At 42.6% G+C, this 21,758-nt stretch overlaps 1 protein-coding gene across 3 annotated transcripts in view; it reads right to left on the bottom strand.

The window, feature by feature from the left end:
• ap3b1a (adaptor related protein complex 3 subunit beta 1a) overlaps positions 1-21,758 on the bottom strand; it is a 355,948-nt gene that overhangs the window by 302,489 nt on the left and 31,701 nt on the right. For all 3 annotated transcript variants that reach the window (XM_068029475.1, XM_068029477.1, XM_068029476.1), the window contains exon 2: positions 1,180-1,255. In XM_068029475.1, the coding sequence (XP_067885576.1) occupies positions 1,180-1,255 (76 nt within the window). The remainder of the gene's footprint in view (positions 1-1,179; positions 1,256-21,758) is intronic.

Raw genomic sequence — 21,758 nt, 5'->3', positions numbered from 1 at the left:
CCCTCATCAATCCTCCTGGTTACTTCCTCAAAAAATTCACTCAAGTTATTAAGACACGACCTTCCCTTAACGAATCCATGTGTACTATCCCTGATTAATACATGCCTTTCTAAGTTTATTCTGTCTTGCAGATTGATTCTAATAATTTACCTGCCACTGAGGTCAGACTGACCGACCTTTATTATTTGGCCTATCCCTCGCATCCGTTTTAAACAATGGTACAACGTTCGCAGACCTCCAATCCTCTGGTACCTCGCCTGTATGTAGTGAGGATTTGAAGATGATCCTCAGAGCATCCGATATTTCCTCCTTGGCTCCTTGAACAACCTGGGATGCAATCAATCCGGCCCAGGCGATTTATCCACTTTCAAGGACGTCAGACCCTCTAGTACTTCCTCTCTCATTGTGCTCAGCATATCTAATACTTCACACTCCTCCACTTTAACTGCAATGTCTACATGAAAACTAAACAAGTGGCACGTTTGATAGGTAAATCATCAGTGAACAATCCTGAGCAGATGACAGAATGTTGTTGTAGAGCTTCTCACCCAATACTGAGCCCCACTCCAAGTGGAGGAAAACTGACCCACATTCTTCTTGTTAGCTCTATGGTGTTGCAGAGGTGGTTGGAGGGTGAACCTTCAAACACTTAATCTCTCCCCTCAGTGTTTGACAGAATCTTGCAACTCGTAATACTCCATTTCTATTTAACGTCTCATGTTGGAACTCAAGGTTGCTGTAACAGCTTTTCAAAAAGCATTTTATTCATACCCTGAAATATTAAGAATCTTAAACTTTGAACAAGGTTACTTGGCCCATCTAACTCATTACAATTTTTATTATTCATCCATGGGATATGGGCATCAATAGCAAGGTGACAATTTATTATTCAACCCAAATTGTCCTCAAGATACAAAGGAGTGATTTGCTTAATTTCCAGGTTGCAACTAACTGCACAAGATTTTGCATGTGGGGAGTCAGTGCCATTGGCATATGTCTTAGAGCATATAAAAGCAGGTATACACTTCCTAATAGGTTTGTTCCTTCTTCAGTGTGTCATTCCTTTATGCTTCTCAATTAGCAAACATTGCCTACAAAAACTGGCTATTAGGTAACTTGAATTCAGAACTTCCTAGTGCAACTAACAGTTATAACTAATGAATTTAAAATATTATTCACCCCAACAATTCTCTTCATAGCCTCCAGTTTAAGCGAATCCTTGTTGCTCTCCAACATTTGATGAAGATCTTCATTCCTGAAAACAGAAAGAAAAAAAAACAAAAATCAGACGACAAACATCACTCCTGCACATTTCTGCAGTTGCAACTTTTCACATCCAGCATATTCAACTGCAAGGGAAAGCACAACAACGAAAATTAAACACATAGCAAATGCATATTAATGAAACTTGGCAATAAACAGAGAAAGTGTTGCAATTTAAAAAGGATAGAACACAAAAAAAAGCAACTAACATGCAGACCTACCAAAAAGTTAGACAGCCTTCAACACTCAACATGGATAAAATTGTTACTACCTGAACTTATAAAGTCAGTTTCCAATCCTCTCGAGGTCAATGTAATACATAGCACAGGATACTGGGGAATGAAATCTGGAAAGGGTAATTTTTGCTCACAGTTCATCTATACTTTTTAAAATTAAGTATTTCTGGCATATATGATGTTAGTGACACTGTCAGCTGTGGCTCAGTTGCTAACACTCTCCTCTATATCAGAAGATTATGGGGATTTGAGCACAACAATCTAGGCCGACACTCCAGTGCGATGTTGAGGGAGCGCTACACTGACAGAGGTGTCGTCTTTTGGAGGCTCCATCTGCCCTCTCAAGCGGATGTAAAAAATCCCATGGCACTATTTCGAAGAACAACCGGCGAGTTATCCCCAATGTCCTGGCCAATATTTATCGCTCAATCAACATCACAAAAACAGCCTATCTGGTCATGATCACGTTGCCGTTTGCTCAAATTGGCTGCCACGTTTCCTACATTACACTAGTCGCCACAGTTCAAGTACTTCATTGGCTGTAAAGTGCTTCGGGATGTTTGGTGGTCAGGAAAGACACTATATAAATGCAAGTCTTTCTTTTTTTTTAAAAAAAGGGAATATTTAAACATTTTCCCTCAAATCCTTACTGATGTATTTGGTGATTTTTTTTTGATAGAACAAATGCAGCCTTCAACTTGAAACAACAACGAAAATGTGTAAATATGAAGCGCTGCAGTCTTAGAAGAATGTATTTATCGTCATTTGCAAGGTAACACAAAGTGCTTGCAATATGGTTCAGCAAAAAGTCATTTGCTTTCCTTGGTTTATACTTGAGCCAAAAGTTAAGAAGATGGCACCTCCGACAGTATAGCAGAAGAAAAGGCCTCCATTTCTTTTTGGACATTGAAACATAATCCAAGTAAGGGGTAGCTACGCACTATAACAGTGACAAAATATTTTTATAAAATAAGGAAATTACAGGAACGCTTAACTTTGGTTTTCTCGGCAACATTTCCTCAGCAACTTTAGCAGCAACATCTAAAAGAATTAAACAATAAAAATACAAGCTATTCTAATAATGCATGATGTGAATTCATCAGCGACTAAGTACAGAACCTGAAACTACTATCCTGGCAATTTGAGGGTGAATCAGAATTTTCTTTTAAAAAAAGATATACACGTTATTTCAATTTAGGTTATGGAACCAAACTCCTTCGAGTTGCAAAACAGATCAAAAATATTAGATTTTTCTTTTTAAAATGTATTAAACCTCACACCGAGTACTAATGTGTTCATGAAACAAGTCATACATTTCTCATTGGTTACTTTGACAGTCTGTTTATGGAACTAAATATTGATTGTGCACCTATGAGAGAAATTCACTAAAGTCCCAAAACATTTCTTAATCAAGGTACATTATTCAAAAATGGCTTCAACAAAATGAAGCATGTACTAAACATATTTTGAAGATTTATTTACCTAGTCAATAAAATTTTTTGCACTGAACCTTTGGAAAGATTCTGAAAGTACTCGGTGCAAAGTATTTATTAAACATGTTGGTGTAGTGTTTCTGTTTTGGGTGCAAACTGCGACCATTTGGAAAAGTGTTTTTCACCCTCTCATTCCTGCTCAAACGCATTCACATATCACATAAAATCTGCCATGAACCAACCCGATCAGCAGTTTTACAACTTGAAAAAAATTTCTCAATATATTTAGGAGTGGTAACTTAGTGCAGTTTAATTACTACAGCTGAAAATGCGTTTAATCACAACTAAAAGCATTTTTGAAATCAGTGTCAATCCACCACCTGAGAGTAACCCATTTTTAAATTACTGTGTATTACTTTATAAAAATATACAGAAATATTTCCTAGTTACATTGGGGTAGTCAGTTTTTGTAAATTAAAAAAAATACATTCAAAAGCTTTTAAAACATTGCTATTAGTGGCCTTGTGCCTAAAGGAACCAGTTTAATCTTGAAAGGCCTACAAACAAGCGCAATTAGCAGAAACTCTCAAACGGGGGGGTGTGACCAGTTTTGTGGGCAGTGTCTATTCTAGCACTGAAAATTCCATAATCTTGTGCTGGTTGCGCCGAGAAAATCAGTACAACAGAACAGAAACTCCAGGCCATTATCTTTAAGGAAATGACAATATTAACATTTCAGTGATAACACATACCGAATCCATTGCTGTTCACTTCCACTGCTATCATCTGACAGGCCCCGCTCTTCTGCAGTCTGCTGCGAATTCAGTGATAGCTGAAGACTATCTGCAACCACCAGCAGATTCCTCACTATAGCCATCGCATCCAATCTCAGTCTCTAGCATGGAATGGCCTCCCAAATTTTAGTTCTACTAAACCTAGCTCCTGCTGCAATATTACCAAGTCTGTACAATGCTACCCCATACTAAGTCACCTGACAGACAAACCAGTAACGAAATAAACATTCCTTCTAGATTGCTTCACTGCACCTCCATTAAAACATTTGCCCAGATCTCGGAACGGTTTCCCTTTGTAAACATTCTATGCCTATCAGCAAGGTGCAGTAGCTCTTAACAATCAAGTTCGGAACTCAAGTCACAACTCCTCTTCCTGTCCTAAGCTAGGACTTCTAAAGCTTGACTGTTTTAAATACATAGATTATATTATTTTATACTTTGTTCCACGTTATTGCATTAAAAAAAATGTAAAATTTAAATACAATTTTAACAATGAAAACTAAAACTCAAGTGAAAAAACTCCAATATAAACTGCCCCATGAAAACAAACTATCTACAAATTGCCAAGTGCCACGGAATAAAAGCACACAACACAGCCTACGCAGAAACTGCAAGCTCTGATAGAGCGGCTCCCGAGAGATAGCAAAAGTACAGGAATATTTTATCGGGTACGTGAGCTGGCCACTAACACTCATTCAACAGGTACTGCAGACTAAATTGATGAATACAGGGTAATTTGATAAAAGTTAATAAAACTTTTTTTTAAAACTTGCATAAATCTGAAGGAATTTCCAATTTAATACATCTTATTCAAAACACTTTGCTCACCTCCTCAGTCTAAAAAATACTTACTTCCCTATAAGACATTATCTATCATCTTGCTTCTCCCTTAATTTATCCTCCAGGATAGATACAAAAATCACAGCAACAATGCTTCTAATAAAACAAACACGTGCAACTCTTCCAGCTCCTGTGCTACTTTTGCACCTTTGTAACAGACTAACTCACAGTTCAACAGTATTCTTGCTGGGTGAATAGGAAATAACTCAATACTGTGTTCCTTTAGTTACAGATCAAACAGAGCCAATCCCAGAGGACTGCAGGTGCTGTGTCGACAGAGGAATGATTTTAAAAGAATAGAAATAAAAATAAATTAACTTCCTTCTTCCCCTATTTAAATATTGTTACGACCTCAGTGAGACCGTTGATGTTAAAATTACGAGATATGAATGCCCCCAGACAAATTTAAATTACACAAGGTTTAACGTTTTAAGACTTCAATATAACAATTAAACTAAAAGAAATCCTTTGTAAGTAGCCGATACCCTAGATTACAAAAATGTACTTTCTTTACTTATTAAAATACTCGAAAACCTCACACCACACTTATACATTATACAGTCTTCTGTGATGATGGAATCTTTGCTGTTAAAAAGTCCCAAACTCCTCCCAGTTGCAATGGGTTGGACCGATCAGAACTTTTTCAAAGTCAGTGTCCTCTTTGCTCATTTCTCTGAGCACTTTCGAGCTGGACGTCCATCAATAAGATGACCCCTGGTGATCCTGTAGGTATTTCCCTTCTCCACAAACTTCAACTTTCAAAACAGGCTCAAGTCTTCGCAGCCTTTCATTGTATCAGGCTTCTCCTCTCTCTCTCGCCACCCCTTAATGTTACCACTTCTGGTTGTCTTCCCTTCTTACAGCTCCCTTGAAGCTGCAACTGCTGTTTTCCTTTCTTACAGCCTGTCTGCTTTCAGAAAATCTGCTAAATTTATGTGGAATCAAAAATCAATAGGTCTTTGCCTTCTTCCAATATGCTAAGTCCACAAGTCTGGTTTCAGCAGCACCACCTGGGTCTTCCATTGTTTCCAGGTGTTAGTAGCTGCCATGCACATCTGCATCCTTAAAATCACCAGCTCTCTGTTTGTGATCTCAAAGACTGGGAAGGCAAAACAAATTGTTCTTCAGAAGTTATATCCCTGCAGTCTTTGTATTTCAAAAAATAGTCTTTGATCTGTGTTCACTGTTGCCCTGTTAACCAGAATTTGGCCCAAACATGGATAAAAGAGCAGAACTCAGGAGGTGAGGCAAGAGTGATTGCCTTTGACATCAAGGCAGCATTTGACCAAGTGCGGCATCAAGGAACCCCAGCCAAGCAAAGCCAATGGGAATTGGGGGAAAACTCTCCGCTGGTTGGAGTCAGACCTAGCACAAAAAGGAAGATGGTTGTGGTTGTTGAAAGCCAAATCATTTCAGCACCAGGACACCATTGCAGGAGCTCCTCAGGGTCATGTCCTAGGCCCAATACCTTCTGTTGCTTCATCAATGACCTTCTCCCCATCATAAGGTCAGAAATGGGGCTATTTACTGATGACTGTGAGAAATTCAGTACCATTCGCAACTCCTCAGATACTGAAGCAGTCGTGTCAGTTAGCAGGACGTTTGTCGTGGGGAAGGTTTTAGAATCGAGCATGAGAGAGGAAATACTAGATCGTCTGACATCCTTGAAAGTGGATAAATCACCAGGGCTGGATGGTTGCATCCCAGGATGTTAAAGGAAGCCAGGGAGGAAATAGCAGATGCGCTGAGAATCATCTTCAAATCCTCACTGGATACAAGCGAGGTGCTAGAAGATTGGAGGCCTGCGAAAGTTACACCATTGTTTAAAAAGAGTGTGAGGGATCGGCCAAATAATTATAGGGTGATCAGTCTGACATTGGTGGTGGGTAAATTATTATAATCATTTCTGAGGGACAGGATAAACTGCCACTTAGAAAGGCACGGACTGATCATGGATGGTCAGCATGGATTTGTTAAGGGAAGGTCATGTCTTACTAACTTAATTGAATTCTTTGAGGAAGCAAGGAGGATTGAGGAGGGTAGTGCAGGGGATATGGTCTACATGGATTTTAGCAAGGCATTTGACAAAGTCCCACATGGCAGACTGGTCAGAAAAATGAAAGCCCATGGGATACAGGGGAATGTGGCAGGTTGGATCCAAAATTGGCTCAACGACGGGAAACAAACGGTAGTAGTCGACGGATGTATTTGTGAATGGAAAGCTGTTTCCAGTGGCGTTCCACAGGGCTCAGTGTTGGGTCCCTTGCTTTTGTGGTATATATTTATGATTTAGACTTAAATGTGGGAGGCATAATTGGGAAGTTTGCCGATGATGCAAAAATTGGCCGCGTAGTTGATAGTGAAGAGGATAGCTGTAGGCTCCAGAATTATATCAAAGGTTTGGTTGAGTGGGTGGAAAAGTGGCAAACGGAATTCAATCTGGAGAAATGTGAGGTAAATAATGCACTTGGGGAGAGCATATAAAGCGAGGGAATACACAATAAACCGGTGGAAATTGAGAGGGATAGAAGAAGTGAGAGACCTTGGAGTCCATGTCCACAGGTCCCTAAAGGTGCAGGACAGGTAGATAAAGTGAACAAGGCATATGGAATGCTTTCCTTTATTGGCTGAGGTATAGGATTCAAAAGCAGGGATGTAATGCTGGAACTGTATAAAATGCTGGTTCGGCCACAGCTGGAGTATTGCGTACAGTTCTGGTCACCACATTACAGGAAGGACATAGTTGCTCTGGAGAGAGTACAGAAGAGATTTACAAGAATGTTGCCAGGGCTTGAAAGTTGCAGCTATGAGGAAAGGTTGGATAGGCTAGGGTTCTTTTCCTTAGAACAGAGGGGGTTGAGGGGTGACTTAATTGAGGTGTACAAAATTATGAGGGGCCTAAATAGAGTAGACATGAAGGTTCTGTTTCCCCTAGCAGAGAGGTCAATTACCAAGGGGCACAGATTTAAGGTGATTGGTAGAAGGATTAGAGGGGAAATGAGGAAAAACCTTTTCACCCAGAGGGTGGTGGGTGTCTGGAATTCACTGCCAAGAATGGTGGTGGAGGCAGAAACCCTCAATTCTTTTAAAACATACCTGGACATGCACCTGAATTGCTGTAACCTGCAGGACTATGGACCAGATGCTGGAAGGTGCAATCAGATTGAATAGCTAGTTTTTCAGCTGGCATGGACACGACGAGCTGAATGGCCTCCTTCTGTGCTTTAATTTTTCGATGGTTCTATGGTTCTATTAAGGAGGCTATAACTGGGCACTTAGAAAAACTCAAGGTAATCGGGAATTTATTGGAGTTCTTTGAAGCATTAACATGCACTGTGGATAACGGGGAGCCCGCTGACGTACTGTACTTGGATTTCCAGAAGGCATTTGACAAGGTGCCACATAGAAAGTTATTGCGCAAAGTAGGAGCTCATGGTGTAGGGGGGGGTAACACATTAGCATGGATAGAAGATTGGCTGGATGGCAGAAAACAATGTGCATAAATGAGTCCTTTTCTGATTGGCAGGATGTGACGAGTGGAGTCCTGCAGGGGTCTGTGCTAGGGCCTCAACCTTTTACAATTTATATCAATGACTTAGATGAGGGGAGCGATGGCATGGTAGCTAAATTTGCAAATGACACAAATATAGGTAGGAAAGTATGTTGCGAAGAGGACATAAGGAGATTGCAGACCAATATAGATAGGTTGAGTGAGTGGGCAAAAATCTGGCAGATGGAGTATAATGTAGGAAAATGTGAAGTTGTTTACTTTGGCAGGAATAAAAAAAGCAGAGTTTACTTAAACGGAGAACGACTGCAGAATTCCGGGGTGCAGAGGGATCTAGGTGTTCTAGTGCACGAGTCACAAAAAGTTAGTATGCAAGTACAGAAAGTAATAAAGAAGGCTAATAGAATGCTAGCCTTTATTAGGAGAGGAATTGAAAATAAAAGTAAGGATGTTATGCTTCAGTTATGCAGGGCATTGGTGAGACCACATCTCGAATACTGTGTACAGTTTTGGTCTCCTTATTTAAGAAAGGATGTAATTGCGTTGCAGGCAGTTATGAGGAGGTTTACTAGCTTGACACGTGGAGTGAGCAGGTTGTTTTATGAGGTAACAATGGACAGACAGGGCTTGTTTTCACGGGAGTTCAGAAGAGTGAGGGGGGTCTTGACTGAAGTTTATAAGATCCTGAACAGTCTTGACAAGGTGGATGTGGAGACCATGTTTCCTCTTGTGGGTGAGTCCAGAACTGGGGGACACCGTTTTAAAATTAGGGGTCGCCCTTTTAGGACAGAGACGAGGAGAAATTTTTTCTCTGAGGGTTGTGCGACTTTGGAACTCAGCCTCATAAGGCGGTGGAGGCTGGGTCACTGAATTTTTTTTTATTCATTCATGGGATGTGGGTGTCGCTGGCTAGGCCAGCATTTATTGCCCATCCCTAATTGCCCTTGAAAAGGTGGTGGTGAGCTGCCTCCTTGAACCGCTGCAGTCCATGTGAGGTAGGTACACCCACAATGCGCTTAGGGAGGGAGTTCCAGGATTTTGACCCAGCTACAGTGAAGGAACGACAAAATAGTTCCACGTCAGGATGGTGTGTGACTTGGAGGGGAACTTGCAGGTGGTGGTGTTCCCATACATTTGCTGCCCTTGTTCTTCTATTTGGTAGAGGTTGCGAGTTTGGAAGGTGCTGTCTAAGGAGCGTTGGTGCATTGCTGCAGTGCATCTTGTAGATGGTACACACTGCTGCCACTGTGCATCGGTGCTGGAGGGTGTGATTGGCACCCTACGCACAAACAATCAAGCAAGCTGCTTTTTCCTGGATGGTGTTGAGCTTCTTGCGTGTTGTTGGAGCTGCACCCATCCAGGCAAGTTGAGAGTTCCATCACACTCCTGACTTGCACCTTGTAGATGGTGGACAGGCTTTGGGGAGTCAGGAGGTGAGTTACTCAGCACAGGATTCCTAGCCTCTAACCTGCTCTTGTAGCCACGGTATTTATATGGCTACTTCAGTTCAGTTTCTGGTCAACGGTAGCCCCAAGGATGTTGATAGTGGGGGATTTGGCAATGGTAATGCCATTGATCAAGGGGAGATGGTTAGATTCTCTCTTGTTTGAGATGGTCATTGCCTGGCACTTGTGTGGCATGAATGTTACTTGCCACTTATAAGCCCAAGCCTGGATATTGCCCAGGTCTTACTGCATTTCTACACGGACTGCTTCAGTATTTGAGGAGTTGCGAATGGTGCTGAACATTGTGCAGTCATCAGCAAACCTCCCCACTTTTGACCTTATGATTGAAGGAAGGTCATTGATGAAGCAGCTGAAGATGGTTGGGCCTAGGACACTACCCTGAGGAACTCCTGCAGTGATGTCCTGGAGCTGAAATAAGTGACCTCCAACAACCACAACCATCTTCCTTTGTGCTAGGTATGACTCCAACCAGCGGAGAGTTTTTCCCCCTGATTCCCATTGACTTCAGTTTTGCGAGGGCTCCTTGATGCATTACTCCGTCAAATGCTGCCTTGATGTCAAGGGCAGTCACTCTCACCTCACTTCAGCTCTTTTGTCCATGTTTGAACCAAGGGTGTAATGAGGTCAGGAGCTGAGTGGTCCTGACGGAACCCAAATTGAGTGCCGCTGAGCAGGTTATTGTTGTGCAAGTGCCGCTTGATGGCACTGTTGATGACGCCTTCCATCACTTTACTGACGATTGAGAGTAGACTGATGGGGTGGTAATTAGCCGGGTTGGACTTATCCTGCTTTTTGTGGACAGGACATACCTGGGCAATTTTCCACATTGCCAGGTAGATGCCAGTGTTGTAGCTGTACTGGAACAGCTTTGCTAGGGGCGTGGAAAGTTCTGGAGCACAAGTCTTCAGTACTATTGTGGAATATTTTTTAAGGCGAAGATAGATAGATTCTAGTTAGGCAAGGAAATCAAAATCTTATGTGGGGTAGGTGGGAGTGGGGAATTCAAGACACAAACAGATCAGCCATGATCTTCTTGAATGGTGGAGCAGGCTCGAGGGGTTGAATGGCCTACTTCTGCTCCGAATTCATATGTTCGTATGTGTCCACAGGCAGCAAGATCTGGACAACATTCAGGCCTAGTCTGCTAAGTGGCAAGGAAGATTTGTGCCAGGCAATGACCATTTCCAATATGAGAGAATCTAACCATCTCCCCTTGACATTCTACAGTATTACCATTCCTGAATCCCCCACTATCAATCCTGGGGGCTATCATTGACCAGAAACTGAATTGGACCAGCCTATAAATACTGTGACTACAAAAGCAGGTTAGAGGCTGGGAATTTTACAGCGAGTAACCTACCTCCAGGGCTCTCCGCTTCTTCCTGGAACAGAGGCCCAACCAGTCCCCATCCACCACCACCCTCCTCCGCCTGGCTGAACTTGTTCTCACATTGAACAACTTCTCCTTCAACTCCACGCACTTCCTTCAAGTAAAAGGTGTCGCTATGGGTACCCGCATGGGTCCTAGTTATGCCTGTCTTTTTGTGGGATATGTCGAGCATTCTTTGTTCCAGTCCTACTCAGGCCCCCTCCCCCAACTCTTTTTCCGGTACATTGATGACTGTATCGGTGCCGTTTCCTGCTCCCGCCCCGCACTCGAAAACTTTTATCAACTTTGCTTCCAATTTCCACCCTTCTCTCACCTTTACATGGCCCATCTCTGACACTTCCCTTCCCTTCCTCGACTTCTCTGTCTCCATCTCTGGGGATAGGTTGTCTACCAATATCCATTATAAGCCCACTGACTCCCACAGCTACCTCGACTACACTTCTTCACACCCTACCTCCTGTAAGGACTCCATTCCATTCTCCCAGTTTCTCCGTCTCCGACGCATCTGCTCTGATGATGCTACCTTCCATGACGGTGCTTCTGATATGACCTCCTTTTTCCTCAACCGAGGATTTCCCCCCACTGTGGTTGACAGGGCCCTCAACCGTGTCCGACCCATTCCCCGCACCTCTACCCTCACCCCTTCCCCTCCCTCCCAGAACCGTGACAGGGTTCCCCTTGTCCTCACTTTTCATCCCACCAGCCTCCATAACCAAAGGATCATCCTCCGCCATTTCCGCCACCTCCAGCGTGATGCCACTACCAGTCGCATCTTCCCCTCCCTTCCCCTGTCAGCATTCCGAAGGGATCGTTCCCTCCGCGACACCCTGGTCCACTCCTCCATTACCCCCACCACCTCGTCCCCGTCCCAGGGCACCTTCCCTTGCAATCGCAGGAGGTGTAATACCTGCCCATTTACCTCCTCTCTCCTCACTATCCCAGGCCCCAAACACTCCTTTCAGGTGAAGCAGCGATTTACTTGTACTTCTTTCAATGTAGTATACTGTATTCGCTGCTCACAGTGTGGTCTCCTCTACATTGGGGAGACCAAGCGCAGACTGGGTGACCGCTTTGCGGAACATCTCCGCTCAGTCCGCAAGCAGGACCCTGAGCTTCCGGTTGCTTGCCATTTCAACACTCCCCCCTGCTCTCATGCTCACATCTCTGTCCTGGGATTGCTGCAGTGTTCCAGTGAACATCAACGCAAGCTCGAGGAACAGCATCTCATCTACCGATTAGGCACACTACAGCCTGCCGGACTGAACATTGAGTTCAATAATTTCAGAGCATGACAGCCCCCCACTTTACTTTCATTTTTAGTCATTTTTAGTTATTTTTTCTTCCTTTTTTTTTGCATTCCTTTTTACATTTTTTGCATTTATTTCATTTCATCTTAGTTTGTTCAGTTTGCTTACCCACTGTTTTTTTCAGGTTGTTTTTCTTCAGGTTTGCACTTGCTGATGTTCTATATTCAGTATATTCACACCTAATCTGTACTAATGCTTTGTCTTTCAAAACACCATTAACATATTGTTTGCCTTTGCTCCGTGACCTTTTGGTCAGCTATGTGGCCTGGTCCAATCTGCACCTTCTCCTTTGTTATCTCTTGCCCAACCCCCACCTCACTTGTTTATAATCTGTGACTTTTCTAATATTTGTCAGTTCCGAAGAAGGGTCACTGACCCGAAACGTTAACTCTGCTTCTCTTTCCACAGATGCTGCCAGACCTGCTGAGTGAATCCAGCATTTCTTGTTTTTGTTTCAGATTTCCAGCATCCGCAGTATTTTGCTTTTAACCTACCTCCAGACTCCCCAAAGCCTGTCCACCATCTACAAGGCACAAGTCAGGAGTTTGAGGGAATACTCTGCACTTGCCTGGATGAGTGCGACTCCAACAACAGTTAGGAAGCTCGACAGCATCCAGGACAAAGCAGCCTGCTTGAGTGGTACCCCATCCACCACCTTCAACATTCACTCCCTCCACTACCGAAGCACAGCGGCAGCACTGTACACCATATACAAGTTGCAGTGTAGCAACTCAACATGCCTCCTTTGACAGCACCTTCCAAACCTGTGATCTCTTCCAAATTTAAAGACAAGTGCAGCAGACGCATAGGAACACCATCTGCAAGTTCCCCTTCAAACCACACACCATCCTGCTTTGGAAATATATCAGTATTACTTCACGGTCACTGGATCAAAATCCTGGAATTCCCTCCCTAACAGCCCTGTGGGTGTACCCGCATCAGATTGAATGCAGGGGCTCAAGGCAGCAACTCACCACCACCTTCTCAAGTGCAATTAAGGATGGGATACAAATGCTGGCATTGCCAGCGGCGCCTACATCCAGTGAAAACAAAAAATATATATTTGTCTGGTCTTTAAGCAGAGTAGATGCAAGATCACCTGACTTCTGACTCCATCGTAAACTTTTAAAAATCAGAGTTTTTAAAACATCATGGCACAAAGTCCAGCGTTCGTAACAGTATCAAAAGACCAATTCAGCAGAAATTCTTTTTTGGAAGAACAGCATTTTTGACTAAAGAAAGAAATTCCTCCATATGACTGCCCTACAAAAGGTATTCGAAAGCAGCTGTTCAAATCTTTGTCCAAGAAGCAACAATGGGCCAGATGAATTAGAATTCGACCTTTTCCAGTCGTACTGTGCTACCAATTGTACTAGATTGCCTATTTAAGGCGATTAGTAAAAATGTGTTTCGCAAGGTTTTATCAAAGAAAAGTGTTATCGGCAATTCCAAATGGATGAATATTTGATTAAGTTATACACTGACTAGCATTTAACTTCTGAAAAATAAGGTTGCAGGTGTAACCTGAGAATAATTAGTCATGGGAGATAGAAATTTTGGATGAAGCTCCACCTATAAACATGAAGAAATACTTTTTCATTTATTGCTGTGTGAGCATTTACTGCATGCGTTGACAGACTATCATATCCAAATCCAATCCTACCCTTGGCAGGTGCCTATAAATAGGCTTGCAGCAGGAGCTTTTGGGCAACTCCAGCAGATTACTATCACCCTTGCTCGGACGTCCGAGGCCAATTGCAGCACCCTTTTGGTTTCACTCAGACAACTCAACAACCCAGAATTTAAGCCTGGGACTTTCTTGGTTAGCATCCTTCCATCTACGAAAGATGATGGACACGCAAACAATCTATTTAAGTGGGGTGTCTTCTCTTGGTGCACCTTTGCTGATGGCTGTGAAGGCCAATCCTTGAAAGGCAGGTTCTGCAGCAAGTAAAGCTGCCAAGTGACGCTGTGAGGAGTTGTTTTTGGCATTGGTGCCTGTTGCCAAGCTTCTGTAGCAACTGGTCGTCGTGGTAGTGCACACCAGTCCACAGGATGTGTCGCCATTCCCCTCTTTCACCAGCTACTGACTCCCAGGTACGATAGTTGACATTTAGGGCCTTCATGTCACATTTGCAAGCATCCTTGAAGCGGAGCAATGGGCGCCCCACTGGTCGTCTGGCCCCAGCTACCTCACCATGCAGAAGGTCCTTGAGTATGCAACCATCTTCCATTCTGTGGACGTATCCAATCCACTGAAGCCACCGGTTTGATTAGTGCCAACACACTTGGGAGCTCTGCCTTAGAAAGGACCGCCGCATTTGTGATTTTGTCCTGCCAGGACATACCCATAATGTGGCGCACACAGCAAAGATGGAAATTGAGCTTCTTTTCCTGGTAGCTGTAAGTCGCCCATGTTTCACAGCCATATAGCAAAGTGCTGAGAACAAGGGTCTTGCAAACCATCAGCTTGGTCCTAAGGGTCAGCTTGGTGTTATCCCATGCGTGTTTCGCTAGTCGGCCAAAGGTGGAGCTGCTTTCCTATGCACGTATCGAGCTCCGTATAAGGGACAAATTGTTTGTCACCGTGGACCCAAGGTAGCAGAATTTGCCAACCACTTCCAGTGGGGTATTATTTAGTGTGATCAGTGGCAGCAATGCAACACCTTGTCCCATGAGCACAGTTTTATTGACACTTAGTCAAGGAGAACAAGTTACAGGCAGGGGAGAGACAGTCCATGAGTCTTTGTAGCTGAGTTTCTGAGTGAGTGACTAGCGCAGCATCATCAGCATAGAGGAGTTCTCTGATTAGGACGTAATGCGCTTTTGTCTTCTCTCTTTCAGCCTTGATTGTATAGCTTGCTGTCTGATCAGTTGTGCAAGTAGACTCCTTCCATATCTGCAGGGAAGGCGAAGGTCAGGAGCATGGAGAAGATGCCAAGCAGAGTGAGGATTGGGACACAACCCTATTTCACTCCATTCTTTACTCCAAAACTGTTCGAAGTGGAGCCATCAAACTGTACAGTGCAGTGCATGTGGTCATGGAAGGAGCAGATGAGACCGAGGAGCCTCAGTGGACAGCCAATTTTTCCCGAAATCTTGTAGAGCCCAGCTCTCCTGATGCTGTCGAATACCTTAGTAAGATCTACAAAAGTAAGGTAAAAGTGTATATACTCTGTTCCCTACACTACTCTTGTAGCTGCCATATGGAGAAGATCATATCCACAGTAGATCTGTCGGCACAGAAACCGCACTGTGCTTCCAGGTACACTCAGTCTGCAAGTAAATGAAGTCTTTTAAATATGACCCTCGCAAAGGCCTTCCCCATGGATGTTAAGGAATGAGATGCCCCTGTAGTTGTGGCAGTCTCCTGTTAGTTTTGTTTTTGTATAATGAGACAATTTTGGCATCATACATCTCCTGTGGAACACAGCCTACTTTCCAGCAGAGAAGGAGGAGGTCATAAAGGCGCAGCAATAGATGGGACTTCCTATGCATGAGCAGTTCAGCTGGGATTCTGTCCTTGTCGGTGCCTTTCTATTCGCTAAGCGGTCTATGGCTTTCTCGAGCTCCAGTGATGAGAATTCTAAATCCAAGTCATCCGTGACAGGAAGTGGTGCATTGAGTGCAGACTGGGAAATGTCTGACTCTCAGGAGTACAGCTCACAATAGTGCTCAGTCCAGTGGGGCATCTGTTTACTTCTGATGAGTACTTCACCATCTGCCGACTTCAGGGGAGCAACTTTGGTGATGGCAGGGCCAAGTGCCCTCTTGATCCCTTTGTACATAACTCGTAGATTTCCTTTGTCGCATGCAGTTTGGATTTGATATAAGCTGATCCAGTGTTTGCATCTCCCTCTCCTTTGCACAGTTGTCTTGGCTACTTTCAGATCATGCAGTGTCTTAGCTGTTGGGTTTATATTGTGCATCATGTAGGCTTTGTTTTTTGCAACAATGACAGATATCATCTCAGCTGAGTAGGTCTCAAACCAGCCTTTGTTGCAGGTTCTGCCTTTAACAAATGATGCATCTGCTGTTTCATACATGATTGAGCTTAGTGACTTCCAAGCTTCATCAATGCCAGAATCAGTGCTTCCCGTTAAGGCTTTGGTGGGCAGCAACATTCTAGCGACAGTGCGAAGTGCTGGTATTTGGCATCATTGCTTATGCAAGGGATGTTGATGCGTGGTGGGCTGTCATGTTTGGAGTTGTGGAACATTCAGGGGTGCACCTTCACTCTACTATTGATAAAAGTGGTTGATGTCACAATCTGCGCTATGGTAGGTGCGGGTGTGAGGAACAATGGGCAGATCACACCTCCTCGTGATGACTAGATCTAGCTGGTGCCAATAACCAAACCTTGGGTGATGCCATGATACCTTGTAGCGATGTCTGCCCTGGAAGGTGCGAGCGATGCAGGGTTCATTCAGGGCACAAAGCTCAAGACAACGTTATTCATCATCATTGATCTTGCCCACCCCGTGACGACCGAGGCATGATAGCCATAAATCACTGTTTGCCCCAACAAGTGCGTTGAAGTCACCCAGGATGAATAGCCTCTTGCCATTTAGAGTGTTCCTCAGAACATCACCCTCGGGAATCATAGAAATGCTCTTTATCCGAGATACTGCATTCAGATTGGTGCACAGACATATAGGACTTTACTGTGCCACCATCAGATGATAACCACAAGGAGATGAGACACTCAGGAGGTTGCTACTTCTGGTCAATTGACTGTCAGCCGATTGCTCACTGCAAAGCCTACACCATGCTCAATGTGATCTTCAGCGCTATTTCCATGCTAGTAGAAGGTGTAATTAGCCTCTTGATTAGCCTGCGTCGGCTAATCTGGTTTCTTGTTGACATTGCTGCTCTACACCAAGCTTGTGCGGCTCACGGTCAATCAAAGCCGTCTTGCATACACTTGCTGTGGAGTGTGGGTCGCTGTTCATTCCAGGATGCAGTCCTCACGCTTCCAAGTCAAAAGGTTACTTTTCTTGTTTGCTGCGTAGCCTCGGTATGGTTTGCCTTACATCTGCACCCCACTCTCGACCTCTGGCGTCCAGAGCAAAGACGAAAGCCGACTTGTCTGGGGCCTATTTGGTTGCAGGAGTTGCGGGAACATACTAACCGGAGGGAAACCCAAATTGCCTAATGGGACTCCACTCCAGACTTTGCTGGGTTTAGTTACTTAGCCATTAGTTCTTGATGTTGTTGTTAATGTTGAAGGCATTGACCGGCAGGGTCCAAGATAGGCACAAGAGTAGGATCTCACTGATAAACTGGCTGAATCATTGCAAATTCTCTAAAATTGCTCTTGCTTTTGAAAAAACATTGCTGCTTTGTGGAGCTGCCATCAGTAACAGCATTTATAATTAATCATGTTGAGATGTGGCAAAAGTGTGACAGGTTTAAGTGCTTCAAGTGAGTGTACAAAGGTGGTTTAGAATGACATCAGGCAAAATGACACCTTTCAACTACCCTTTTTACTAATTTTAGTTCCAGGTGGCATCTCCTGCTTTGCTATGCACAGAGGTATAGGAGAAACTCATCACATTGTAAAACTTTGAACAAGCACAATTTGACATGCAGTTTTTCATCTTCAAGCTCCTTAATAACTGCTGATAAAACTCCAATCCTGCAAACCAAGTCTACTTCTCTTCGCCCCAATTAATCTCGGCATAAATTTAGTGGCAAAATGTACGACTTCAAAATGGGCACTAAATTACCTTTGCAGCATACCAAAAGGTGGAATTACATTTTCAGATAAAAATAATTGATAACCCTGTGCTAACTAGCAAAGGTCAGGTTTTTTTCAGCTCTATTTGCAACAAGGAGTATCTCTGAACATGTACTAGTTTTATCTATACAAGTAGCATATCCTTAGAAAAAAAAGCTTATCCAATTTCACAATACACCCTCCACACCCAGTAGAAACTCCACAATCAATGTTGCTTCATTAAACTGGTATAGTGACACATGCTAACCTTGATAAACTTTTAACATCTCAGCGAACTAGATTAATCCAGTTGCACTCAGGTTGTACATTGTTGTTAAAGAACCCTGGCTTGGGTCCAGAATTCAGCTCTCTTTTATCATTGACGCTAAATAATAATTACCCTCACCATCTTTGATCACTGTGTACACATCTGCAAAACTTGAATTTGCAATCTTGATTATTTCTCTTCAATTTTTCGGTATTTAGCCTGATTTTGCTCACTATAGATGCAGCTCCTTCCTGCAAGTAGCAGACCCCTTGCGCATTTTAACATCCTTCCACTTCCACCAAATACTTTTCACCTAAAATTGATGGCTTTCGATGGCATTAAATCCTTTTATTTAAAAAAAGGAGTGAACCTTGTATCCTTACCACTCCCTTAAATAAATACTTCTCACTTTCATAATTTGGGTCTCCCACCATAGCATTCCAAATACATTTTTAATACTGTAACTAATTCTACATTCTCAGCTTTCTGTTTGAAGTCCAATATTTTTATGTTACTACTTTTCACCCAGCAGTTTTAATGGCATTATTGGATCCTAGCAGCTCAGTTTCTTTATATCATATGCGGCTGCTAACCAAGTTGTTTTATTTTGTATCACATATACAAGAGATGTTATCCAAATTTAGCAAGTAAACAACTAAAAAGGCAGGCCTTTTATTGAAATTTCTGTTCCTCGTCAACAGTTCATCACTCCACAAAATTCAGTCCCACTGTTACAGAAAGACTTAAAATAGTTATCACCATGTCACTTAGCCTTGAAAACAGCACAGCCATGAGGTTATTAAGCAGGTTCCTCACCAGAGCCTGGAATTTCATCTCTAAACCTCTCCAACTCTCTCTCCCCTCTTTCAAAATACTCCATAAAACCGACCTCTTCGACTAGGTTTTTGTCATTTGCTCTAATATCTCATGTGGCTTAGCGTCAAATTGTTTGATAGTAAAATGTTTCAAAGCACTTCACAGGAGCACTATGTTAAAAAAAAGTACTTGCTATCATCCTTGCTGTTATCACCTTGGAGTGGGAATATATTCAAATGCACATTAATTCAAATTATAATTTTTGAGCAGTACAAATACTTCCACCCATTTTCTTTGGCATTTGTCAAGCTCTTAATCATCTATTTGATATTGCCCAATACACCCTATTACAGTAACAGAGACTGCTTCAGAAATCAAAACTTTTTAAAATTATATTTAGTGCATTTTTCTGCAGTCATTTATCATACTGGCATGAGAGTATAGGAGAAATTAGCTGGTGAGATTTCAGTTACCAATTCTGAACACAGTAAAACACTCCTTTGTGCACTTAAAAAAGCACAATGGCTCTCTCAACATACACCACAGGCTCAATACCATCACATATTGATGTCCATCATATTTATTGAGATAAAGCATATAACACGGTACAAAGAGCCATTAGATATGATTTGTATGCCACAGCCTACAAGTAGTGTACGAATAATTTTTAGTCTTCAACATGTACCCATAATTTTCACCATAAATTATTCAAGATAGATTATGTTTAACATTACATTTTGCAACATACCCAAGTTAATTCCCATGAAATATTCATCATATCCACAAAGATGGATGTACTTCCTAATTTCTCTTTATGGGATGAGTTTCAAACATTTATTTTGAACAGTCTCTGAAACTTCCAATACTTAGAATGTTGTGATGCAAAGGAATTGCACTCAAAATTGAGCAGGAAAGAGGCAGTAAAAATAGTAAGCAGCACTATCATTTTAATAATCCACACAATATGCCAATGGTCACTCACTTACCTTTGAAAAACAGCCACAACCTGACAGACCCATTCAGCAATGTTTATTTATTCAACTAATTCATGGGAATCGTTTTACAAATACCTTTATTTCACTTCATTTAAACAATTATATTACCCAACTTAAAAGGAACAGAATCCCTTTCGAAGGTTCATTATTAACAACAATATGGAAGGAAAGTAATCTTTGTTGTGAAGAGCCTAATGGGGTGAACACATAGTACTTAAAAATCTTCTGACATGTAAATAGTTAGCAGGTAGTAAGAGGTGGTGCGGGGCCTACTAGAGGCGCAAGGCAAGACTAGAATAATGAGTACTTTGTATCAGTGTTTACTAAGGAAGAGGATGCTGATAAAATATAAGAAGTGGAGAAGCGGATGGCCTGAAAATTGATAGGCAGGATGTACTGGGAAGACTGGCTACGCTTCGAGTGGATAAGTCACCCAGTCCAGATGGCTTGGTCCCAGGTTGCTAAAAGGAAGTCGGAGTGGAGATTGCGGAAGGGCTTGCCATAATCTTTCAATCTTCCCTAGATACGGGGGACGTGCCAACGGATTGAAGAATGGCAAATGTGACACCCTTATTCAAGAAGTGGTGTAAGGACATTGCTTGTACATACAGGCCAGTCATTTAACATCAGTGGCGGGTAAGGTTTAAGAAAGGTGAGGAAAACAACACCTGCCAAGAATGAGGCATATTAATTTCATCATATGGGACATTAATTTTAAACTCTTACTGGACTGAAAACATGGCGGCACCTGCATTCGAAAAGGACAGTGGCTGTAAACATCTGCATTCTCAGAGACAATTGACTGGAGAAGACAATGGAGCTGCGCCCTGATTCAATTAACCATATGGATTTTGATCAAAAGATATTGAGTGTGTGAAAGCTAGCGTTCCAGACCCCCGACTGAGGAGGTCTACTGAGATTGAAAAAATGCACAAACAATCCAGGTGGGGAGCTAGACACATGACTGGTCTGCTGGCCCAGGTGTGGTACGAATTGTGTTCACAGAACAGTTTGGATCAGACTGCAATTTGAAGACAAAAGAGAAGGAAGGTCTCTCCCTCTCATACAAAGACAGGGACCCACAGAAGAAACTAAGCCAAGACAGAAAACCATCGAAACAAGTTTGAAAGAGTGCACTGGGCCCCAACGAGATGGCAAGATTTAACTGCAAAGATTTTACATCGAACGCAAAAGACAGTAAATGCACTCCAGCTATTGCTTCAAACCTTTCCCCACGATTGTTTCTCCTTTACAGTCTCTAGCTGCGTGTTTATCGCGTATGCATGCTAACGTGGTCGCATCACGTATTTTCAACCGAAGTAGAGTTTTAAGGTTAATAAACTTACATCTTTCCTGTTTAAATCTAAGAAAACCTGTCTGGTTGATTTCTTTGCCATTACAATTGGAGACCAGTGAACAAGGATTCACTGAGGGGAAGCTAAAAACACGGCGTTTTAAAAATTAAACCTTGTTACGGTCAAACCAGGAAAAGGCGGAGAGGGAACCCCTAGACCCCTTTCTCACCTGGTTGCAACAGAAACAATAATCAGGGAAAAACAAACAGGCACTTGGAGAAGTTTGAGTTAATTAAGGAGAACAGCACTGATTTGTAAAAGGCAGATTGTGCTTGATTAATCTAATTAAATTTTTGATGCACTAACAGAGAAGGGAAAGCAATGGATGTTGTCAAAACAGATTTTAAGAAAGTCTTTGACAAAGTACC

The sequence above is a fragment of the Heterodontus francisci genome, chromosome 4 (genome assembly GCF_036365525.1).
Source record: "Heterodontus francisci isolate sHetFra1 chromosome 4, sHetFra1.hap1, whole genome shotgun sequence".
Lineage (NCBI taxonomy): Eukaryota > Metazoa > Chordata > Chondrichthyes > Heterodontiformes > Heterodontidae > Heterodontus > Heterodontus francisci.
Note: the sequence above shows the minus strand (reverse complement) of the source record. Positions and strands in the feature narration are given on the sequence as shown.